Source organism: Labrus mixtus, chromosome 4 (assembly GCF_963584025.1).
Source record: "Labrus mixtus chromosome 4, fLabMix1.1, whole genome shotgun sequence".
NCBI classification, from domain to species: domain Eukaryota; kingdom Metazoa; phylum Chordata; class Actinopteri; order Labriformes; family Labridae; genus Labrus; species Labrus mixtus.
The window spans coordinates 23,721,159-23,743,925 of NC_083615.1; the positions used below are offsets into that span (position 1 = coordinate 23,721,159).

The 22,767-nt window shown below is 41.8% G+C and overlaps 1 protein-coding gene and 1 long non-coding RNA gene across 4 annotated transcripts in view; both read right to left on the reverse strand.

Annotated features, from left to right (window-relative positions):
- LOC132973218 (uncharacterized) overlaps window positions 1-22,767 on the reverse strand; it is a 360,126-nt gene that overhangs the window by 11,651 nt on the left and 325,708 nt on the right. The window lies entirely within an intron of this gene.
- The window catches only part of mrpl23 (mitochondrial ribosomal protein L23), a 36,674-nt gene that overhangs the window by 11,651 nt on the left and 2,256 nt on the right, over window positions 1-22,767 (reverse strand). For both annotated transcript variants that reach the window (XM_061036552.1, XM_061036551.1), the window contains exons 3-4: window positions 15,549-15,631; window positions 8,777-8,850 (exon numbers count right to left, since the gene is read on the reverse strand). In XM_061036552.1, the coding sequence (XP_060892535.1) occupies window positions 8,777-8,850; window positions 15,549-15,631 (157 nt within the window). The remainder of the gene's footprint in view (window positions 1-8,776; window positions 8,851-15,548; window positions 15,632-22,767) is intronic.

A 22,767-nucleotide genomic window follows, 5' to 3' on the forward strand; every position in this document is an offset into this window, starting at 1 on the left:
CTTGAGTTAAATCTTGCACATGCCCACCAGAAACTCATCAAAAGATGGACAGCATAGGGGGCCTGAATTGGGGGCCTGATAGCCTAGAGGTTATGTTGCGCACTCCATGTAAAGAGGCTATAGTCCTTGTTGCAGCGGCTGTGGGTTTGAATCCAACCTCGGCCTTTTGCTGCGTGTCATCCCCCACTCTCTCCTCCCATCATTTCCTGTCTGTTTTCAGGTGTCCTATCTAATAAAGGCAAAAATACCCCAAAAAATGTCTTAAAAAATAAAATAAAATGAGAACATGACAGCTCCCCAATAGAGAAGCCAATACATTAGGGGCTCCCCCTACTGACGAGCTGCAGAAAAGGCCATTAAGCCTTTCTATTTGTTAACAGCAGGGACATAGGTCGAACTATAAAATCTGTATCCACATCATTTTTTTATTCCATTATGGTTTCTATCATTATAGCAAATTCTCATGATTTATGCCTGAGTGTTCTTTTTTCTGAGCTTAGTTTTAATCAGTCATTTGATTATATCAAAGTGGTCTAGTTTTACACCATGATTTACAGGTGCAGCTCCTGCGGCGTGCACCAGATGACAAAGAAAAAGAGAAACAGCAAGACATTGAACTTTCCCTTTCTGTGAGTGTCTGCTTCAAATTGACACAGGAAGCTGTTCTGCTGTGGACTATGCAGACCTGAGGGATCTTTGTGGTTTCATCAGTAAGTGAAATGTGTTTGTTGGTTAGTGGAAGTTGGATGACGTCAATACCGCAGCTCAACCAGCCAATTGTGTGCCAACAGTGTGCACCAACTTGTGTCCCTTTTAGCTATTAAGACATGGCTAAAGGCTAAAGGCCTAAGAACATCCTCATTACCATCAGCATCTGTCATTTTTATGATAGATTATATTTTTATTATGGTTATTGTGGTCATCCATAGAAAAAAAACTTGATGAATCAGAAGTTAGACAGGTGGGCGAACACCATCACTGGCGACAACTGAAAATACTTCAAGATCCATCGCAGCGACCTTCTGACACGGGGGTCCAAACTACATACTTCTGCCCAGAGACAAACAGAGGGTGTGAGGGAGAAAGTGTGCATGTACATGTGAGAGTGTGTTTGGCAGATTTCATGTCTGGGCATGTCTGCTCCCAGCCTGCTACTGGAGACACTGGACCCTTGTAACCGAGCTCTCGGGAAAAGATCATCAGCATCTAAATACACACGCAGCCACCCACAAAGACATTGACATCCATCTGATCTTGAAGTGGACCCTCGGAGGATAACAGCAACAACAAAAAACAACAGCTGAAAATAAAAGGAACAACTCTGTTTATATGAGCAACAATGACCATCAAACTCTCAACCATGTCACCTTCGACCGCATGTGAACCTCTGTAGCTTCAAACCAAAGCACACCTATCCCCCACCTATCCCAACCATCCACCCCCATTTAACACATACACACATAAACAGCTGTTCACTATCATTATCCCCTCCATCTATGTCATTCATCCCCCCCCAACCCCCACAATGTACTATATTTCTCTCTATGACACATGTAAACAACCCTTACATACCCTCCCCCCAATTTCAAGCAACCCCTCCACCCTCCCCCTCTCAGCCCCAGACCCAACTATATAGGCTACCAAACACACAACAAACACACATTTAGACCCTTGCACAAACACACAGACACACACTCACCCCAACATGCTCATGCAACATAAACATCCAGCCAATGCCCCTGCCCCCTGAGGAATGCGGGGACCAGCTGGTGGAAAAAATAAAAAACTAAGAAGCATACCAAAACAGGAAATGCACCAGCAGGGACATATCAGAGGGCTTTATCAGGCCAGTGGCAGCCCCGCTGAGAACCTGGGTGGCGCCGCACGCTGATTGGCCGATCAAAGTGGCAGCTGTGTCATTACAGGTCAGGGGTAAGCAAGTAAGGTTATGTGCGATCCCCCCTTGTGCATGTGAGGGGGGGGGTGTCACGGCTATCTAAATAAGGGGAACCTGGAGGAAATATGGGAGGAAATGAGGGTGATGAGAGAAGATGCTGCAGATAAAGTAAGGATCAATCGAAAACAGCAAAAGGAAAGACTGAGAAGAACATGTAGAGTCAGAGAGGAGTGAGAGATCTCCAGATCAAACTAAATTTTCATACGGCTAAACTGAGCTTTCCATTTTTTGAAACCCTACACTAGATTTCTTCACAGCTCTGCTTTTAACATAATTGTCATTTGACAAAAAGCCAGAGCACATGTTATTCTACGTCATTAAACATGAACTGGGTGTAAAGCGTCAAATTATGTTTAAAAAAAAGAAACTATAGAGCCTCGAACTAAAGCCATTCAAAAAAAGGTTCGCGTGTGAGAATCCAAACCGGATGGTTAAGACCCTGCTCTGTTCTCTATAATTCATGTTCTCTCTCTCCTGAGCTCTTATGAAACCTACACGTACACACATACAGGAACACAGCACGACACACACACACACTACAGGATTTTACTTAGGAGTGAATTTTTCCAAATCAGGAGACACAGGGTGATGGTGGGCCTTTCAGTAAAGCTTGATTGCCAGTAAAAGCTTCTCCTTTTATTAGCTTACCAGCAGCACATGTGCACGTGTGGACACACACATACATGTAAATGTACAAACACTAATGAGTGTATCAGCCCGTTCCTTCCTTTCTGAAGATTTATACGCCTAGAACGCTGACAGATACGTTTAAGTCAGAGTAGGTCTGCATGAGTCATTACAGGAGAATTTAGATTTTCTCACTTTGAACCGTTACTGCACATTTCACAAACAAGAGTTGAATGCATTATGTTTGCATAAATTATTGTTATTTTAATGTGGGTCCGGACGTATGTGTCAATGTGAAGTTTGTGCTTTTGAAACCAGTATTGTTCTATCAATAAAAGTATTGTACACTTTTTTGTAATCACATTTAGCTCTCAAATGTCTACATGTCAAAGTTGACTTTTTTAGAGAACGGGTTTGTGCTTATACTGTGTTATCCAAATAAAATGGTTAGAGAAAATAGAATTTCAGAGAATAAAATGTAGTTCTGATTAACTGACACACATTTAAAAAATTATATTTTCTGAAAGCCTTTGTTAGGAGGCCATGAAATAAAAAATAAAGAAACAACACCTAAGGCAACTCAATGTGAACATCTTCTGACTGAACGTCTACAGGTGATTGTTTGTCCAAAGACATTGGTAAGTTATTTGATGAAATTGACCTTCACTACTACTTGATGATCATTGTTTTTTAAAAGTACAAGAGGCATATCTGGTTACTGTGTACTCAGCTGCTGAAAACGCAGCCTTGCTGCATATAAGAGAAACATTGTAATGTATATAATATTGGTGGTATGACTGAATTAGCAAATTTCATATTGTGACCTTTCCAGCCCTTGGCGACAGAGAAAAAAAGTGAGACTGTCACAGACTAAAAGAGAGTGCTGTAGGAAAAGTTGCAGAAGTTAAAAATGTTAATTGGCATGATAAGCGAGGGTGAGGCAGCACAGGGAAGGGAAGGAAGCGGAGCGGCACACAGACAGACAAGGCTGTGTGAGGAAAGGCTGTGTTTGCGTGACAAGGTGAAAAGGAGGAAGAGGGAGGGAAGGAGAGCGGGAGCCATCATGATCCAAATAGTTGAAAATAATAAAATTCCATACAGATAAGCATGATTTCCCCCTTGGCCCCTGTGCCTGATTCAGCACCTCTAGCTCCAAAGAGCAGGGGCTTTGCTCAGAACAGGAACTGGTTCGTGTGTGTGTGTGTGTGTGGGGTTGGGGGGGGGGGGGGGGGGGGTCATTGAGGTCTGCAGCCCCCCATCCTGCAGCCCCCCACATCCTGCACCCCTCAGCCAAGCCAGATACTCATAGTCCCTGAACGCTAGAGGAGTCTATTGTTAGGCAACAAGGAGTCAATAACAGATAAGAAATGAAGGGAGGCTGGTGAGAGAAGCTGAACAGCAAAACGTTGCCATCTAGTGTCAGTCAAACAGAGGAGAGAGCCAGACCTGGTCTTAATCACCCTCAATACAGCGGATTCTTTCTCTCTCTCTCATTTTCAGCTGTGTCACCACTCCTCCGTGTTTGCCACTCATTCTCTCCTTCTGTTTGTCTCTTCCTTTCACTTCAAGTGATGCCCTCCCCGTGGACCGAGAAGGGGCGGAGAAAGCTAAAGAGAGAAACACGGGAAATGAGCAATTTGAATGAAGCTACCACTTATTGTACAGCTGTTGGTTCAGCCCCTTATCTTGTCTTGTTCTGTGGTCTTTGGGTCGGTACATTGTTTAGGGCACCAAGCAGTCTTACTGGTAACACTGGTTTTGTTTCATTGCTATTAGAGAACAGTGCTCCTGGAAAAAAAAACACTGAAACATTGTTGACTGCTTCTATTAAAAACCTTAGCCACTTAACATAAAATGTATAACAAAGAAATAATGGTGACTAAATTAGTTGTTCGTGTGAAGAAAAGAGCTGTCCTTTTTTTTTTAAGTGCAAATGTCCCCACAATAAAGACATTATAAAACCTGCTAAATCAAGAACACCACTTTCCAGAACTCATCACAAAATGTTTGAAAGTCTAAATTTACTCATGACTTTAGTTGTAATTGAAAGCATTGATGTGTTTATGCTGTCCTATGATGTGGATAACTTGATCGTGACTACTGCCAAAATAGTGACATCACTGGTCTTTGTGTAAACAAAACTCGCAGCTCCCCTTCATGACAATTTAAGGCCGTCATTGTGACAACACCTTGGACCATCTGTGTGCCTGCTCTCCCTTCTGCTTCACTCATCATCTATACTCTCACTACTAACCGTACACAGACTCTCCTCTGACTGTATGAAGTGGGCTTTTGTCTACAGATAAACTCTGTTGAATGGAGCTTGTGTGAGATTTGTGCAACCACACCCCACAAAAAAAAAGGACGAGCTGAAGACGATGCTTAAAGACTTTCAGTGAGCCAAGATTACTGTGAGTGCAAACATGGATTTCTAATCTCTGTGTGAGATTATTCAGTGTCTAACACACTGTCAAACAACTCTTGACTAGTATGGATTTTTTTAGGCCATATTGTTACAAACATCCCACAGGTGCCTGGACGTGCCATGCTGTGCCCAACACGCAGAGAACACAACTGCTGCTCCTCCCTTCTGATCTCTTCTGAAAACAACTCCAAGAAAATGTCTGAGATTCCTTTCTTTACTCTGATACTACCACACACTTCCAAGAAAATGATAAAGAACCTTTACTTTCCTGTGAGCTGTTTATTTATCAAATAAAGTTAGGGATGTCTTCCAAATGTAATTTTCTAAACATTTCATAAACTGTTTTATCTTTACTCCCTTTTGTTGAATCACAGGATAGATTAAATACAGCATGTTGTCAGAGGGACAATTTTCACCAGCCAAAGTCTATCGGCTGATTGGACAGCGTTACTTTTACAGCATCCATTTGACATTTACAGCACAAAGTGGCACTGAACTGGATCATTCAGAAATGCTGAGACTGGTCATGCATCCCATTCATATATTCACAACGTCGCCCCCGGGAGCTTTCAACATGCACTCGAAGCACTCAGCCCACTGAAGTGCTGCAGCTGGCACCAGCCAGCAAAGCTCTCTTGCAAACTAGCTGCCAATCTAAAGAGAGAAAATACCTCCTCCTCTGACCAAAACTCACCACAGCCTTTTCATTTTCATGCCTGGCAGTGGGCACTTTATCATAATGTTTGACTGACAACAATGTTGACTGAGAACATTCAAAACTAAATATAATTGCAAAAGTGGTGAACGTTCCCTTTTATAGAAATCACCAGATAGGATTCAGGAAAGTTTCAGATGGAAGCAAGATTTAACTGGGACAGATTTGATGAGTCTTTACTACAGGCTTGACATGCATTATGAACATGTTGCTATAACACCTATCTGTTTAATAAGGCACATTCAAGTCAACTTTGAAAGAGGATTAGCTGCCAAATACAGCATTACACTTGTGATGTAATCTGCTTGAGTGACTATTCCTAAAAGAAAATATGTCATTACGCAAGTGTGACCGTGCAAAGTCATAGACTAAGCACTTTTAGAATCAGCTAATCCTAGTGGTTCAGGATGACTAATATCTGTATATGTAAGTTATACACCGGTCACACTGATGTCCAGTCAGATAAAAACACAGTGAAAAGACTGAAGACTTGTCATTTTGTTCTGCTGTTTTTGCCACCCAATCCCCAACACAACCACCTTGTCCCCCAACCACACACACACACACACAGCCCATACCCCCTCCCCCTGGTCACTTTGCCCCGTCTCTGGACCTCCCTGCTCTGGCTTGACTCCATCATCCCCTTAGTCACCTCCCCAGTGTAAGCCCCTCACATGCGCGCACACACACACAAACTATCTCTCCCCCCCTGTTACTGGGGTCCTTCCCTAAGCCTGAGGAAAATGGCCGTCACGGAACTCCGCTAACGGGAGGCCTCCCCTCAACCACAGCCCAGGAGTAAGGAATGAGAGAGAGGGAGAGTGCAAATGTATTACTGCTGCAATATTAGCTGATGGAGGGAGCAGGGGGAGGGGCGAGGGGAGGGGGGCTGAGGGAAGAATGGGGGGGACTGCGGTGTGAGCATCGACCCACAGAACACTCTCCCACATGTGGAGTCAATTAGAAACAATCTTGTTTTCTACCCACCGCTGCATAAGAAAGGAGGGTTTTCTAGTGTGAGAGAGTTTGTGAGTGTGTGCGTACATACATACACAACCAAGAGAGTGAGGTAGGAAAAAGAGTTAAGAGACCCTGTTTTTCCTTAAACCTGCCAGAGAAATAGGCCGGATATTAGGTTTTATATCAAGCCATTTTGAGCACAACCAGCCTGCACCTCAAGGACTTCTGTCGCTGTTCACCCTCAAATGAGCTTGACTTCAGAAAACCGTGAAGTGATTGCAACAACAAAGCAAATGACACTCAGAGTTAAACATCAGCCCTCTGGGACTCTGCATGCATGATGATGCACACATGTCACATATGTGCGTGCTGTTCTGCATCCCCACACCTCTCATCATGCACATCTAGTGAGACAGAAGCATCACTGCTGACTCCACATGGAATTCCAGACTCAAACAAAGTCACAGGCCACTTCCTTGGTGTTACGAAAGAGGAAGTCTCCCTTTTAAAAGATTCATGGCTGCGTCAAGCTTGTATCCTCTTTCAAATTGTTGTGTTTAGATAATTTTCATTATTCATCGGTTTCAAGATTGATGCCTGGTGGGAAGTCTGAAGAAGTCTGGTGGGCGGCCCGGCATAAACAAGTGTCTGCAATGCTTTTGATTTATCTGGGCAAGATCAAAACGAAAGGCACAAAACAAAGGTCCATTGCTTTTGACATCTGCATCAAAGGGGCATTAAAACAATGATTCTTTTAACATTTTAAGGGGAGGTTTGTTTGATTTGAAAGGGTAAGAGACTTCAAACATTAGCAAGGCGTGCAGGGAATAGGCATGTCTGACCCAAATCTCACCTCAAACACAGGTGTGAAGGTGAAGGCCATTACGCAATGAGGGAGTCAGGGCTGCCACGCCACCATGGGGAGCATACACACACTTAGTGATCATGGCTGTTCACATTCCATTTATAGCACAACAAAAAGAGAGACAAGAGCTAAACCACATGATAACCACATCTCAATATGTCCTGCAACAAGTCTGGCATGTAAGCATAGACAACCTTTTACACTGAGACCCTGTAGGAACCCAGACTGCTTCTTTCCCAGAGGGCAGTCAGAGAGTGTGAACCACACAGGAGAGACCGGTAGGAATGTGCGATTTGTGTGTGCATGAGAGGCTCGATCATGAAAAGAGAATAATATTTAACATGACAAGTTAGGGGACAGTGCTTGTCAAATTTCTTTACTGCATGAGTGCAATAATCATTTTGATCGTGTGTGTGTGCTGGTACCTTCTTATGCATGTGAACAAATATGAGAGCTAACCATCAGAGTCCGCCTCCCCCTCAGGGCTCTATGGGGGAATATGAACTTACCCATTTCACTTCTATCACCTGACAAGTCCCCCTTTAGAAACAGCTGTTGAAAAAAGAACTAAAGGCTCAAGGCATCCAGTCCTTCTAGATGTTGTGTTAAGTAACGCAAGCTCGATGATAACAATAAAAAAAGATAAACTAGCTTACAGAGGGCCGGGTGTTAAGGTAGGTACACACCAAACAGACCGTCAGGGGTTGGAGCCTGTCAGGACTGTCAGAGAAAGTCGGAGGTTTTGGAAGGTGTGGTGTGAACAGCAGCGTTGGAACTGCTTTTCGCCCAATTCAACATGTAGAATTGGCGGCGACCATTCAGAGAGAGAAATCACTGATTAGCACTTAGTCACAACTTCAGGCACAAGAAGGAAAACAAATTACAAGTCTACAGAAGTCTCTTTGGCAGTAGGCTGCTTTTTGAATTTACCTCAGGATCAATAAATGATCTTTCTGTTTGGTTGATGTGAACAGTACATTTGTTGGCCCGACAGCCTGGGACAAAACACGCAGAAGTTGGTTTTCATCGCAGCTTGTTCTTTGTTGTCAGTTTGGTGTGTACCAGCCTTTAGAGGGGGGAAAAAGTTGGTTTCTGGAGAGGTCTCCACCTCCCACTGGGCACTGGACAGGAGTCAATGAACTAATGCTACTCAAACAACACAGCAATCAGAGAAGACAGGGAGTAAAGTGCATGAGTGTGCATGTGTGTATGTTTGTGTCTTCTCACCAGCTGGACGTAAGCTACTTTATAGTCAGGCTGCTTAACCTTCTGGTTAAGGTGATTCCTCTTCTTGTTGGAGCCTGAGAAATACAAAAGACTGCAGGTTAAAAATGTGTCTTCAAACAAAAGATAAATCATGGGAAAATTCTGGGTTTTAGATGGCAGAGACTTAGACTACTGATAGTGAAAAGAAAATGGGTATGGTGAGAGAAATGTTGTGCAATATCACAATTTACAGTCAGATGATAGAAATTTAAAATGTAGTATAGACCAGTGGTTCTCAAACTTTTTAGACTGCGTACCACCTCCAAAGATATTTGGCTCTCCAAGTACCAGCATTATGGTAGATGTTAAAATACACTCTAGGCCTATTTCTACACGCATTTTACGCAGGAGGCAAATATATTCATAAAAGAATATTATTTTTTATAGACTGTTGGCAGCCACACTATAGGACTACTAAGGGCTAGCGCTAGAACTGGCACTTAAACTCCACACAACACTGACATTGGCCCAAGTCAAAAAAAGTGCAGCACAATAAAAATGAAAACTTTACACCAACAACCTGTTTGAGAATATTTAGTCTCCAGTGTTTCCCACACAAAGACGATACCTGGGCCCAAGTATATTTCCGACCTGTTCTTATTTCATTTTTCATTTATTCATAAAATTGCTGCATGCGCGAGAGAGAGAGAGTGAGCAGGGGAGAGAGAGAGAGAGAGCACGTGAGAGAGTGCAAGCGCGCGCTCCGCATGCGGCCTGCAACAAGAGCCTCTGTATTATAAGGCTCTGCGTTCAACATAGCAAAAAAATCCTTCTCGACTCCTGTGCATAGTTAAGACAGTAAAAGAGAGCAGAATCACATCAGCTTCAGAGCAAGAGAGAGATAGAGAGGGTGAGCGACTGTCCGTACACTCTTGATAATGCATCACAACGGAAGCATCTTCTGCTCCGTTTTAAAAATGTTAATGTACAGCTGCTTGCCACCGATTCTGTGCTGATCTCCAATAAATAACAGAATATCTGTTAATGTAGGCCTACAGCTGCTTGCTGTTGTTTCACTACTGAACTATAACGGAATATCGAGTGGAACTTTTCAAAACGTGAGGTGTACTCCTGTTGTTGTTTATGTCTGTGTGCGAGCATAAATTGAGAAGATTAAAGTCGTTTGTTGCAAAAACTAGATTAATTTAGAGGGGAAAACACATTTGATATAAATACAACTCAATAGATACAAGACAGATAAGAAGAGTAGCCTACGACAAAAAAAATTGACATTTTATGCTGAACGTTTTTATTTTTTAATATTGTGGAGATTTCTTTGCGTACCACCACAGGGAGCCCACGTACCACCGGTGGTACGCATACCATAGTTTGAGAACCACTGGTATAGATCAATTCCTACGGCCGGTTTGTGGGCTCTGCCATCTTGTGGTGGCGGCCATAACTGCGGTGGCATCTCCGCGTCTATTGCTGTCTGCTAACTGTGACAACAGCTTTAATAGTTAGATTAAAAACGTCAGATAGCTGAGAGGACAAACATGACTTATTATATTATTGTCTATAGCCACCTCTGAAGAATATGTGTCCTCTGCAAGGTCAGTGCATGTGTGTTCAAAGTGTCTGCTTTCATACAGTGTGTTATGTACACTCCTTATTTTTTCAGTAAACTTTAAAACTCCACAGGTTCTTCCCGAAGTCCTTTACATTGTTGTAAAAGGTAAAGTAACGTGTAGGAACTTGTGTTAAAAGTAGGAACACTTTCACTTTTTAGGACAGCTCGCATTCAAACCCTTCTGTCAAAACTTCTGTTTTTTCCCTAAATCGGTCTGTAGACATTGACTTTATGTTTCACTGGGAAACTGGTTATGGTGGGAATTTACAAAGGAAGCGTAAAAAGGTTCAAATTTAAAGATTAGTGTATCTCGATTAGTTAATAATCAAATCTCAACAATTTCCTTATCAGTATATAATATGGTAAAATGCTTCTAAGCTATCATTTCCCTTCCAAAAGTTGGGCAGAAATCACCATTTAATAAAAGGAAATCACCAGAAGAGTTTGGAGAGAGTGACAGAGAGTATGAAAACAGAAGAGAGAGAAAGTTGCCGCAATACAGGCGAGACAGCCGGAGTTGGAAGATCAATGTCAACGGAAAAGAATGTTGAGTATAGAAAAGATAAGGAAGTTTGGCTCGGGTAGGTAAATCAATGACTTGTTATTCTTTTGTTTAGTTTTTAGATCAATTGCTTTTTGCATCAGATCAGTTAATTAACAGTCATTAACTTCTTGACTGATATTTTCTTAATCTAAAGTCATGTTCCTGGGCCCCTTCGGACAGAATAATCAAAGATGACAATTATTTGTTTCATGGCGAATTCAAGACGAATTTCATGCCAAATTCAATAGTGCGATTCCATATGTTTTAGAAGTTAATCTCTGGGTGACAGACAGCAAAATTACTGAAGAGCATTTTACATTATCACCTAAACAAGAGATATTTTACTTTTGAATATTTTTTAATCACCCTTTGTGACACAAAGTGCTTTACATGTACGGTTTAGTCAAGCTATGGTTATAGCGCGACAAGGCCATTAAATTGGGCTACTGTCCTTGTCCCAGTATTCAAGCATCAGGGGAGATTTAATTTATCAATGGGTGTATGTCCTACTCTCCTATGGTAGGTGGTGAAATGCCCCCATTCAGCTAGTTACTACTGGGCCTTCTTCCATTTGACCCATTAGGCCACATACCAAAAAAGTTGGCAAGCAGCAAACTGTATGTCTAACGGTGAAAACATGGACAACTTTACAGCTCTGTACAGTTCAGCTGACACAACTTAAACTATGTCTCTGTCCATAAATGTTTTCGGTTCTCGAGCCATATTGACACCTTCATCTTGTTTTCCTTCCAGCTTTCTTCTATGCGTTTAAGCTGGTGGGCTTTGAACCCCGACTATTAAAGGTGTGCATGCAAAATTAAAATTTAAATCCCAACCGCATAGTGTGTTAGTCTGACTTCGACCTGGTACGACTACGACTACAGTCGGACTAACATGCTTACATGTGTTTTTAATGTCCAGTTTCAGTCTGAAGACCCCAATGAATCGACTTTCTTAACATCATGTATGTCTTGTAGTGAAGCAGAGACTGATTTTATTGACTATGAAAGGCAGGTTAATCTCTCACCCAGCTGGAGATGATGATGACATCACCTCTCCTATCTGACCTCACCAAGTCTGGAAGACTGAGGAGTGTGTGTGTTTGTGTGTGTGTTTGTGTGTTTGTGTGTTTGTGTGTGTGTAGGCTTGAAGTCCGGCTTCAGATAAAGAGGTACTTATCTCAATCTTTATGTTACAACAAAAAACTCTATCATTGATGGATAATGAGCAGAGCATCAAACAGTTCCTCTCAGCCTGAACTCTAATCTCAATGAGACCCTGGTGGTCAAGTCAACAGGCCCTTTGAGAAACTGCCATTGCCATGGGAACAGTTTATGACATGAAAAACAAGGGAAACATTCCGCTATAATGAGTCATTTGTGTGTGTGTGTGTGTGTGTCTGTGTGTCTGTGTGGTATGTGTAGCTATAATCACTAGCCAAGCAGCCCACTGCTCAGGGAAAGCCCTGAGCAGGGTTGTAAAACACCCCCCTCCACGCCCCCCTGGCTAACTGGAGGCCCCTGTGTGGGTGGGAGACAGAGGTAACGAAGAGTGTGCCTCTGTGTGTGTGTGTGTGTGTGCGCGTGTGTGTGTTTGTGATTATTCAGGAAATCGACAGGGAAATGGTTCAACCTTTGAAGGAGCAATGTAAGGCAATGAACCCCCACCGCACCCCATAAACAAAAAACACAAAGACAAACTTGAACAATCGTACATCTTGAAAAGGTACAGAGTGTGTTTCTTTGAATTCACACAGCCCTTTCCTAACAGTCACACAGACAGAGCTTTCATGCAACATTCGCAAACGCAAGCACAATTTCTCCCACTTTGAGATTGCGGTTTGGCAGGCAGCTATCATGTTACAAATCCCTGGCCGGAGGGGTAACCTTGGCAACTCCTTCCAAAATACCCCTGCCGCCTATGGAGGAAAGAAAGGGTCGTTTGCGCCACTCGCTCTCCTCTGCCGGTTCCCGTCTTTACGTTGCCAATTGAGTGGAACTCCTGACGCAGACAGGGATACCTTCTCTGACGCACCTCAGGATCAGAGAGGGGCCCCGAGCAGCCTATTTTACTTTATCCCCCTCTGTCCCTCCACAGCTAACTGCTTTCCTTCCACCCACCCTCCCGAGGGGTTTTCCTTTTCCCCTAGCTTTTAATGACACAACCCTAATAAACAGTGTTAATGGGTACTCCACACTGTAGGCTAGGCTAAGCTAGGCGCCTCTCTCTCCTCCTCCCTCACAGACTCTCCTCCAGAGGTATAGGGGGCTCCTCTTGGCCCTTCAGGCGCTGCACAGAGGGGGCTCATGCATACTCATCTCAGCTGTTCCTTGACATCTCTTCAACATCAAGCCCCCCATATGTCCAGTCCTTCTGTTCTTTCATCAACTTGCAAATTCGTAGACTTGTTGGGAGACCCTAAATCAGTCCTTGCAAACTTAAGCAATTTCCTCCCCCATAAAAAAGGGGATTAAGTCAGTGATATTGACACTGTTTGCTCTATGATTATCCTTGTCACAGGGGCAGAGGGGATGGGGCAGTTTGATGCAAGTTTGTAAGTGAATAATATGTGTTTGCGTGAAGGGAGAGTGAGGTGTCCTGGGACAGCTGGAAGCTGGAATGCTGCAGCGGCAGATTGTCCGATAAGCAGCTGTGTGTGTTAGGAGAAGGAGAGCCAGGCACGCTAACCACTACCGCAACTAGCCGCTGGAAAACACTCCCGCTGCTGCATGTCAATGGGAAGACGGTCTACACCGCGGGCTAAAATTGCTAATCCACACTAACCACAGTTTAAAGTCTAAAACACAGAAACAATTTGACTTTATGCTTCCTAAAACAAAAACAAAAAAAATTTCTGTGAATCACATTCGGAAAAAACTAAATTCAATACACAAATCAATCAACTGATTGACAATGGTGTAAAAAAATATATATATATAGCTTAAATTTTGAGGATTTAAGTGTGAACAACCTCAAGAGGATGTCCAAGGTAATTTCTTTTGGACAAAAATAGCAATTAAACATCACATTCAGTCTTCAGGTATAAGAACTATCTTGTCACAAATAGTTTCACAACATTTTTTTTTCTTCGTTTTTAATATCTTAGAACTTTTCACAAACAAAATACATTAATTAATTTATATACACCATTATACAGCCCATTTCCATAAACTCTGTGACACCATGTTTGTAATGTAGCAGGCATCCATAAGCAATAGGTAGATAATGCAAATTGTATAATATTGCTAGTTTTAACTGATGCTAGAATACAATTTTCTGTTACAGAAGGATTTTCTTGTTTACAATATTTCAAGACAGCCGCCTCCTGAATATTTCGTACAGACCCAGAGTATGACGGGAGCTTTCATGAGGAACACTGTTTTCCAGTGCCAGCACTTGATGAATTGGTTATTTCTAACTGCAATTACAGCATTGCATCAATTTGGTGGTGGTGGCACTGTATCGCAATCACTCCAGAGCACCAGTGCAGACAGCATTCCTGGAATCAGCAGTAAAAATTAACTGCTTTAAAAATGATATACAATTTTCAAGTAGAGCCCGGCCGAATAATTGTGTGGCCGATATTAGCATATCACGTGACAATCAGCATCGGCTACTTTAATCTTCAATATGCGTCGATATTACTAGGTTTATTTGATTGAAGTTTCTCATTGTTATTTCTGATTGCTCAGTAGAAAATAGTGTTTCAGTGCACTTTTGATATTCTGGACAATAAAGGCTTTTGTTCAACTGTAAAAAAAAAAAAAAAAAATCTTGTCTTCTTTTAATATCTTTTAATAACTTCATTTGAGGGATCATTGCCATAAATGTGTCAGTATATCTATATCTATTTAGGATGGAAGACAGATCTAAGAAAGATATCGGCTGAAAAATTGTTATGGAATTTCTTTCTCCCTAGTATCGGTATTGTATAGGCCCCAAAAATTCCACATCCGACGGGCCCTAATTTCAAGTACCCATGCCCACCCCTTGTTTCTTTACTTTGTGGTTCAAAATTAAAGAAGTAACATTCTGCCAGAGACTGTTTGTGAAGGCAGAGTTTTAACCATGTGTTTGTTTGAGACTTCCTGTGCACCATTTTCTTAATTTACTCACTACAGCTGCCATTTGACTTTCATTTGGATGAAATGTTTGTGGCTTGGTACAAGTGTCCAAAAATCCAGAGTTTTCATCACTGCCTTAACACCCTCTCTCTCAGCAGTCTGTAGTGGCTCCATGTCTGTGCAGTCATAATGTGTTCAATGTTTCTCTACCACAGGCTCTCCTTGACACAAGGTCAAAGAATAAGACAATAATGTCCAAATGACCTGAAAAAATCTCTTTTCATGTCCGAATGTGTCTCAACATTTAGAAGTCTAATTGTTTGAATGAGAACAGAAAACATGTCCAAATAAGAACATACTGTATAATGTTACTAGTTCTTCACATTATGTGAATAATAACTGTGTGTGCTCGAGAGAGAGAAAACAATCTTGTTGAGTAGTTTCCCACGATCAGTAAGTCTACAAAAAATACAACAATTTTATGAGGTATTGTAAAGCACTCCAAGTTCTGAAACAGGCCTCTGTATGTGCTTGTGCAAAGCAGTGCAAACTCACCAAACTGTATCCTAGTGCGAACTGCTCCTACAGGGACGTTGTAGATCTTCTCCAGGTAGTTCTTCACATCACACTTCGTCATTCTGTCAAGATGAACCCAGAACAGTCAGATAAGAGAAAAGAATACAAATAGCAAGGGAAAAAAGAGAAAGTAAAGCAAGGGTTATCCAAGGGAACCAGCATCAGTGTTTGCATCGGGTGAGTGGGTAAGTAATGGTTTGAATGACTTTGAATGAGATTACATTTCAGAATCAGAAATTCTTTATTCGGGAGGGGTTCGATAAGGGAGTAAAGGAGGATATCTGAGGTTGCAGTCCAGAACTCACAGGTCATATGCTGGATATTTCTCCATCAAGTTACATCACATTCACTCAACTGATACAGATATAGACAATATGCCGCATTTCCACACCCCATTTCCATAAACTCTGTATATTTCGTACTGTAAAAGACAGGAAGCTACCATATAAACCCATATTCAGCGTTTATTCCTAAACCATAAAGTGGAGAGAAGAGAAATGAGAGTGTCAGTGTTCATCCAATTAGCTGTCTGTATGTATTGATCGCGCCCAGTGAAACCCTACACAGGAAGTGGGCCTGGCACCAAATGATGCTATGGGCCAGCCCAGCTAAAGCTAGCCCACTGGGCAGCATTTGGAACAGATCACTCCGACCAGAGGAAGAAGAGCTTTTAACTGCTAATCAATCTCTAGCCAATTGGATTAGGCTGGTAGAGAGCACTTCCCAAATGCTTCCGACAAAGTGCTTAATAGCGACGCTGAGGTCTGACATGAGTGCCTCGGATATGGCGTCTATCATCTCATATGTTTCTTTGATAGAAGAGGATAATGTAATATTCTCTCATTTTCAGGGAAAACAGCACAACACCTTGTGCTTTTGTAACAATATTAGGTGAGGCAAACAATTTCATGAGAAAAACCAATCCATGAACACAAAGACTCTTTGTACCTAAGAATGATGTAATATAGGTTTCCATTCAGTACAAACAATTGCCCTTCCAGTCCGTCAAAATTTGGCAAAGCTGACACTGATGTAGACATATAACACTCCCATTTGACCTGCTGAGTACTGTTTATCGACAGACGTAAGCTTGCATTTACAACAATTGGGTAACTATTTCCACATTTGATTCCATCGTTCCAAAAAGCTGGTTGGTTTGATGTGGTGACTCTTGAGTATGATAGGGCTTTTCTCCCAGACACCAACTTCAGGCAGCTGCCTTTAAGAGCCAAGAGAACCAAGCATTCACTAAGCTCTTCGTCTCAGCCCCAGTGCTGCTCCAGGACCACTCAGGGAGTGAGGAAGTGGGAGCTTCTTCACAACAGAGTAAAGAAAGGTGCAAACAAAATTGTTAAGGCCTCTTTGTCTCTTTTTTTACCCGGTTCAGAGTAGTGAGGTGTGTTTCCTAAGATATTGCATGCAGATGTGCCTTTCTGCTTCATTTGCACCCATCTCCTCCCATAACCCCCGTCTCACAGTGTGTGTGCCAGAGGGCAGTGAAGCAGAGCAGAGTGAAGGGGGGTACTTGAGATCAAGAGAGGAATAAAGACAGAGTGACTGCCCTGAGAGATGAGTTTTCCTAGAAAGCAGGGGCGGGGAACTGGGTTAGGAAAGTGGCTTGGGGATTGTGAGGTCTCCCCCGGATCATTAAGAGAGGGAACACTGATCCTGATTAATGAGAACATTTCTGCATCTAAATCCTACAACTCCCACTCCTATTATCCAGCCACCAGAAACACTGAGACAACATTTAAGAAGCATGTCCACCACATTCAAATATGTTCCCTTTGATAAGATACTGATGCCCACAAACATGCTTTATGAATGAGCATTAGCTACTGTATGACTGCAAAGCATATTCATTCCAGTCATAGAGAAATGTAACAAACATTAAAACCTCTGGAAACCCAAATCCACATTAATCTTCTGAGTTATTTACATTAACAAACGTATAATATTAACCATCTAAATGTATTAGAGATGAGCTTCCATCCACTTTTGAAATATGTTCAGTGAAGTTATTGACAATTTTCTCATGGGTGTGAAGTCGATGCGTAATGCTTGAAAATTCACAATGCAGAAACGAGGCCTGGAATCCAGTATGAAATAAAGCCTTGGGCTGGAAGCTGAGGAGAAAATGTCAAGTTAAGCGTGTACACAAACAAAGCTAAACTTAGACAAAAGGGCGTGGTGTGGTCCAATAGTGATGCATGCAGCATCTGATCATCATCCGAGTATAAACACTCATCTGACTCCACAAGCAGGTTTTCATTCTTCCTGTGAGGCAGAAGTGTGAAAGGTTAGTCTTCAAGCAACTGCAAGGGCTAAATGAATCGTTCCTCAGCAACTGGTTTATATTTATATGCAAACAAGCATGCTACAAAGATTTCTCCTTCAAGATGATGAAAGAACTCCAAACATAAAACCATGAAGGGCATAAGATGACGCAGAGGATGGATTAGGTTCAATTATAGTCTGTTATTGTCAAGTAGGTTTAAAGCAGGCACAGTGCCTTCATTGTTGCAAAAAAATGAAAGTTATATTGTTCTACATTGTTTGAGAGGAGGTGTAGAATGTGGATTTTTAAAAAAATCCAAATTTGATATCAAATTGTTTTATAAGAAACAGGCACAGGAAGGAACATGGTAACCTTTGTGCCTTTGTTTGTGCATGGCATTATGGCAGCGTCTCCAATTGAAGTCAAACCCACACACCTCTGTCAGCTGCTCTCAAAAGTAATCCCCCCGTGTGCTTTGAAACTACATGCTCCTGGATACTTCCTATTCTCAAATGCTGGCTGACTCACAGTGAGCCAAGTAGATTGAGAGTATCACTTCCCATTGAATAAGGCAGTCCTTTTACACCTGTGTTGTTAAGGATTTGAGAGAAGTAGGTGAAAGGGCACCGTTGAAAAAGTGCAAGACAGCTTTGACAGTCCCTGACAATAAGGATAATGAATGTATTCTGATGGCTCAGAGACGACTGCATGTCACTTGTCTTTCAATGCTAAAAGAACATCTGCCAGGTGAATAGGTGGTGTCTCTGTTGTCCATAATGGATGCCCTTTACAGCCACCCAATAACCTCATAGCCACAAACTTAGGCTAAACACATCTGGATTGTTGGCTGTATCATGTTTGGAAGATGCTGAAAAACTCAATTAATGTTCTTAGACAACAGATAGTTATTATCCAGTTATTTGTCTGGGCAAGATATATTCAGTGTTAAGGGAGAGTAAAACAGCAAGGGGACTTTTAACTGTATGCATCACTTCCCGACAGGTGTTCTGAACTGAACTGTTTTTTTAAGGCATTACATTTGTACCTAACTTTGATTGGGAACATGTTGACAAAAATGTGTACAAGGGAGGGAAAACGTCTGAAAGTTGGTTGGCAACATGCCATTTCCTATCAAGCTGTTAAACTACAGTAGTAATGTGGATAATAAATATGTCAGTGTCCGATGCTTTCACTTTCAAAACATACTCAGTATTGCCTGCGTGTCAACAATGTTAATTCTAAAGTTGGTGAGAATACACTTTAGGGTACAAAACAAGAGAATGACCTAAAAATGACCTGTAAAATTAACAGATATCTGAATATTGACTCTTTGGAAGGTAGCAATTCCACAAAAAACTTTTATATACTCAACTATTTCAATGTCATATTTTTCATATCCATATCCACAAAAACGCAAAGCTGGGGTTCCATGTGAAGCTCTGACAACAATGCCAGAGGCCATTTGACAACCTTATCAATTGTGTATCTATGTTTCACTACATTAATGCTTTTGCTGTACTCTGTGTATTGCTGCCACCTGTAGGCTTGAACCACAATGAATTATTTACACAGAGTTGGAAGTCATACTGATGTTTTTTTCAAGTTCACAACAGACAGTTTGTTTTATGACAGGAAAATGCAAAAATGTGTTTTTAGTTAATTACATTCATCTCACTTAGGATTAGTGCTCATCACAGTGAGTCATGTTCAAAAATGGCATGTGCTCTTCTGTGTAAACTGAATGCCACGCAACAGTCCTTGCAAATTAGTAATCCCTACACCAATCATTTGATCCAAAGAATGGGGGTGTTGTCCTTTTTGTTTCAAGACAAACATGACTTTGTATAGGGATGATTCAGTGACCAGCATGCTTTTTGTGGCTACCATGAATCCTTTTTGGAAAGGTTGCTTGTTTTAGCAACTCAACTTGGCAAACCACTGGAAAGTTTTAATGTGGCTCCATTTTTGATACAAACTGGGCTGCATCTGCATTTGGGCTTTTTATGGTGCCATTTTGGTCAGCAGATAAACTTTAAGTATTACAAGGGAATGGAAAAGAAAAGGATGCAGCTGCACATAAAGGTGATGCAAAGTTATAGACATCAAGTTCTAACTTAAGATCAGAGGAAAGAAAACCCCTCAACAATCCTCAAATATCCAGCGTTCTTTTCCTGTAAGTGTTGACTTGTATTGCTCAAAATTTTCATATTGATTCAAGCTAACACAGATGTTGAATTGTTGACAGATGTGGCCTTTTTTCATTTTTCTTACATCAACTGAAAAAGCAAAATTAAGTGACAAGTGTTTCACAGGCTGTAGGTCATTCATGACTGACTGGAAGACACGACAACTTAGAACCAAAGAGCAGTAGCATCTCTGGAACAGAAAGATGAATTGTCCGACTGACAAGATGATGGATTGCGCTCTAAATAGCCGATCAGCTTTTTTTTTCATGTCCAAGTTTTATCAACACAGCATGGTTTAAACATCCAGGAAACACCAAACAATCCATACACATACATGCACGACATCAAAGTACATTGTGTCAGAGCAGCTTAGTGGTGAGAATGAAACAGGAGAGTTGTTTTCTGCGAAGATGAAAGGCCAAAGAAAGCCGCACCACATTGTCAGTCTGCCCCATTGTCAGGTTCGAGTCGAGATACGCACACTGACTACTTTAACCCTCCCATCTACACAAACAATACAAGCAAAGAAGTTGCTCAACTCTCAGTATCAAGACCATAATAGGAGACTTTGTTTAGAGGGAAAGCCATTGAGGAACCTGAGACTCAAGAAGAGAAGAGACGGTTGGGAAGCTGAGAGTATAAGAGCAGCGTGTGAAGGATTAGATATATTGTTTAAGTTTTGGTGTGACAATAGATGAGAAATAGATCGAAGAACAGGTCATCAGGAGTTACTAAACTCTGTACAGAGAGACAGGTCAGTAAAGACTCGGCACTAAGTTACCCTCCTCTGCTGGTTTGCTAAATTACTTCCTATGACATAAACTGGAGTTAATTAGGGTTAAAAAAAAGTAACCCAGTTTCCAACTTGAGCAAAGTGGTTATGAAGTGGAACACAGAAGACCCTGTTGCCATGGTGATCATAACATTGTTTGATCCAACAGGTACTGAATAGTTGACAGAGTGGAAAGACAATGTGAGCTGCTGTGTATAGCAAGCTCAGTAAGCTCATGTCTGATTACACTGAGAAACCACAGCATGGCCTGGTTTCACAGTTAATAAACAGCATAGTAGCATGAAATGTGACTGGCAAAAAAAAGTGAACACAACATTCAGTGTGTGTGTGTGTGTGCCTGTGTGTGACTGTGTGCGCCTGTGTGTGCGTGTGCATCACAGCTGGCCTCTCGCCATGTCAGGTGAGGCCCACGAGGTGGTTGTGTGGGTGTAAACCGAGAAATTTGAATGTTCCTTTCTAGAGCTGAGACAAAATACTAACGTGGGACAAAAGGCTTTGAGAACAAACAGACAAACAAATACTTTCCTTGAGCAGTTAGAAAAAGAGTTTTGAGAAAACACAGCCCAGGTGTTTCAAACAATATGTGCCAAAGAGAGGTGCAGATGTATCGCAGATAGCAAGGGAACAAGAAAAAACAGCAGAAGAGAACAAGACAAGCAAGCATGGATATATAGCTCCCAGATGTCATTGAGATGAAGGCCATTTGTGGTATTGCACTGAGAAAAGCAACATCACCACTTCTCATTGACAGCTGCTCGACAATACAACTCCAGCATGCTAATACCCCCTATCCTCCAAATATATAACTGCAACAGTTTCCGTTACCATAACGACTCTAACTCATCAATATGTTTTGGAGTGGGGGTGATTCACTGTCTCGCCATGTGTTCATTTGCTACATTGAGTGTATGAAAGGTACAAAAAAAAAAGAGTTTAAGCACACACTGAAGCCCCAGCAGCATTTCAATCAGCCATGCACCTCTCCCAGGCATCAAAGACTGCAAGAAAAAAAAACCTTACACACCCTTATAAACACACAAGCACCCTGCACTTACCCACTTTTGTGCACACTTACACAAAGACACGACGTTCTCACAAAACTCACTCACCCACACTGACAATCGTGCACACACACACACACACACACACAATTACATAAGCACCCTAGGAGTTTGGCAGAGAAGAGGCAAAAATCAGAGTGGGAGGCCAGGCACCTGGATGAACAGATTATGGTCTAAACCCCATCGGAGACACATAGATGATCTGCCTCAAACTTCAATTTTTCTCCCCAGTGTGGGCCCTGGCCCTGTGCTTGCCTGAGGAGCTCTGCTAACCTCACTGACCTTGGCTCTCGAAAGCAGTCAAAATCAGCTCATCATTACTCTACGCTAACTGCTCAAGACCTCTTGTTGCATTTAATGACAGAATACGTAGAGCAAAGAAGCATTCATGTGCGAAATAAGGAGGCAGTTGAGTGTTTTTACACAGCAAGAGCATACTCTACTGAACACTACATTTAGAACATTTTGCTTTCATTTTCTGTGAAGTTGTTAATATTGGCGTCTCTACATGACTATAATATTTGGCGTCTGGCTGTGTACAACATTGTCTGAACGTCCAGTGCCAAAATAAACATCTTTTGACCCCAACTCCCATCCCACTGTCCATGTCAGCCTTTTGCAAGTCATCATTACAACTGGGCTCATCAAAGACAGCCTTATAGAGGTCAGGAATGTCTACTGTCAACTCGGCCTTGTGTTTATGGGGCTATAGCACCACCTGGTGGCCAGTAAAAACTGATTATTGATGCCTTACACTTAAAAGATATGTTTATCATTTAAAACATCTGAATATCACTAAATGACTCCAGTAGTAAGACTAAAACAATCTAATAAAAAACGTTGAGGCCAACCAAAATATCTGACTTTCAGTCAAATTATT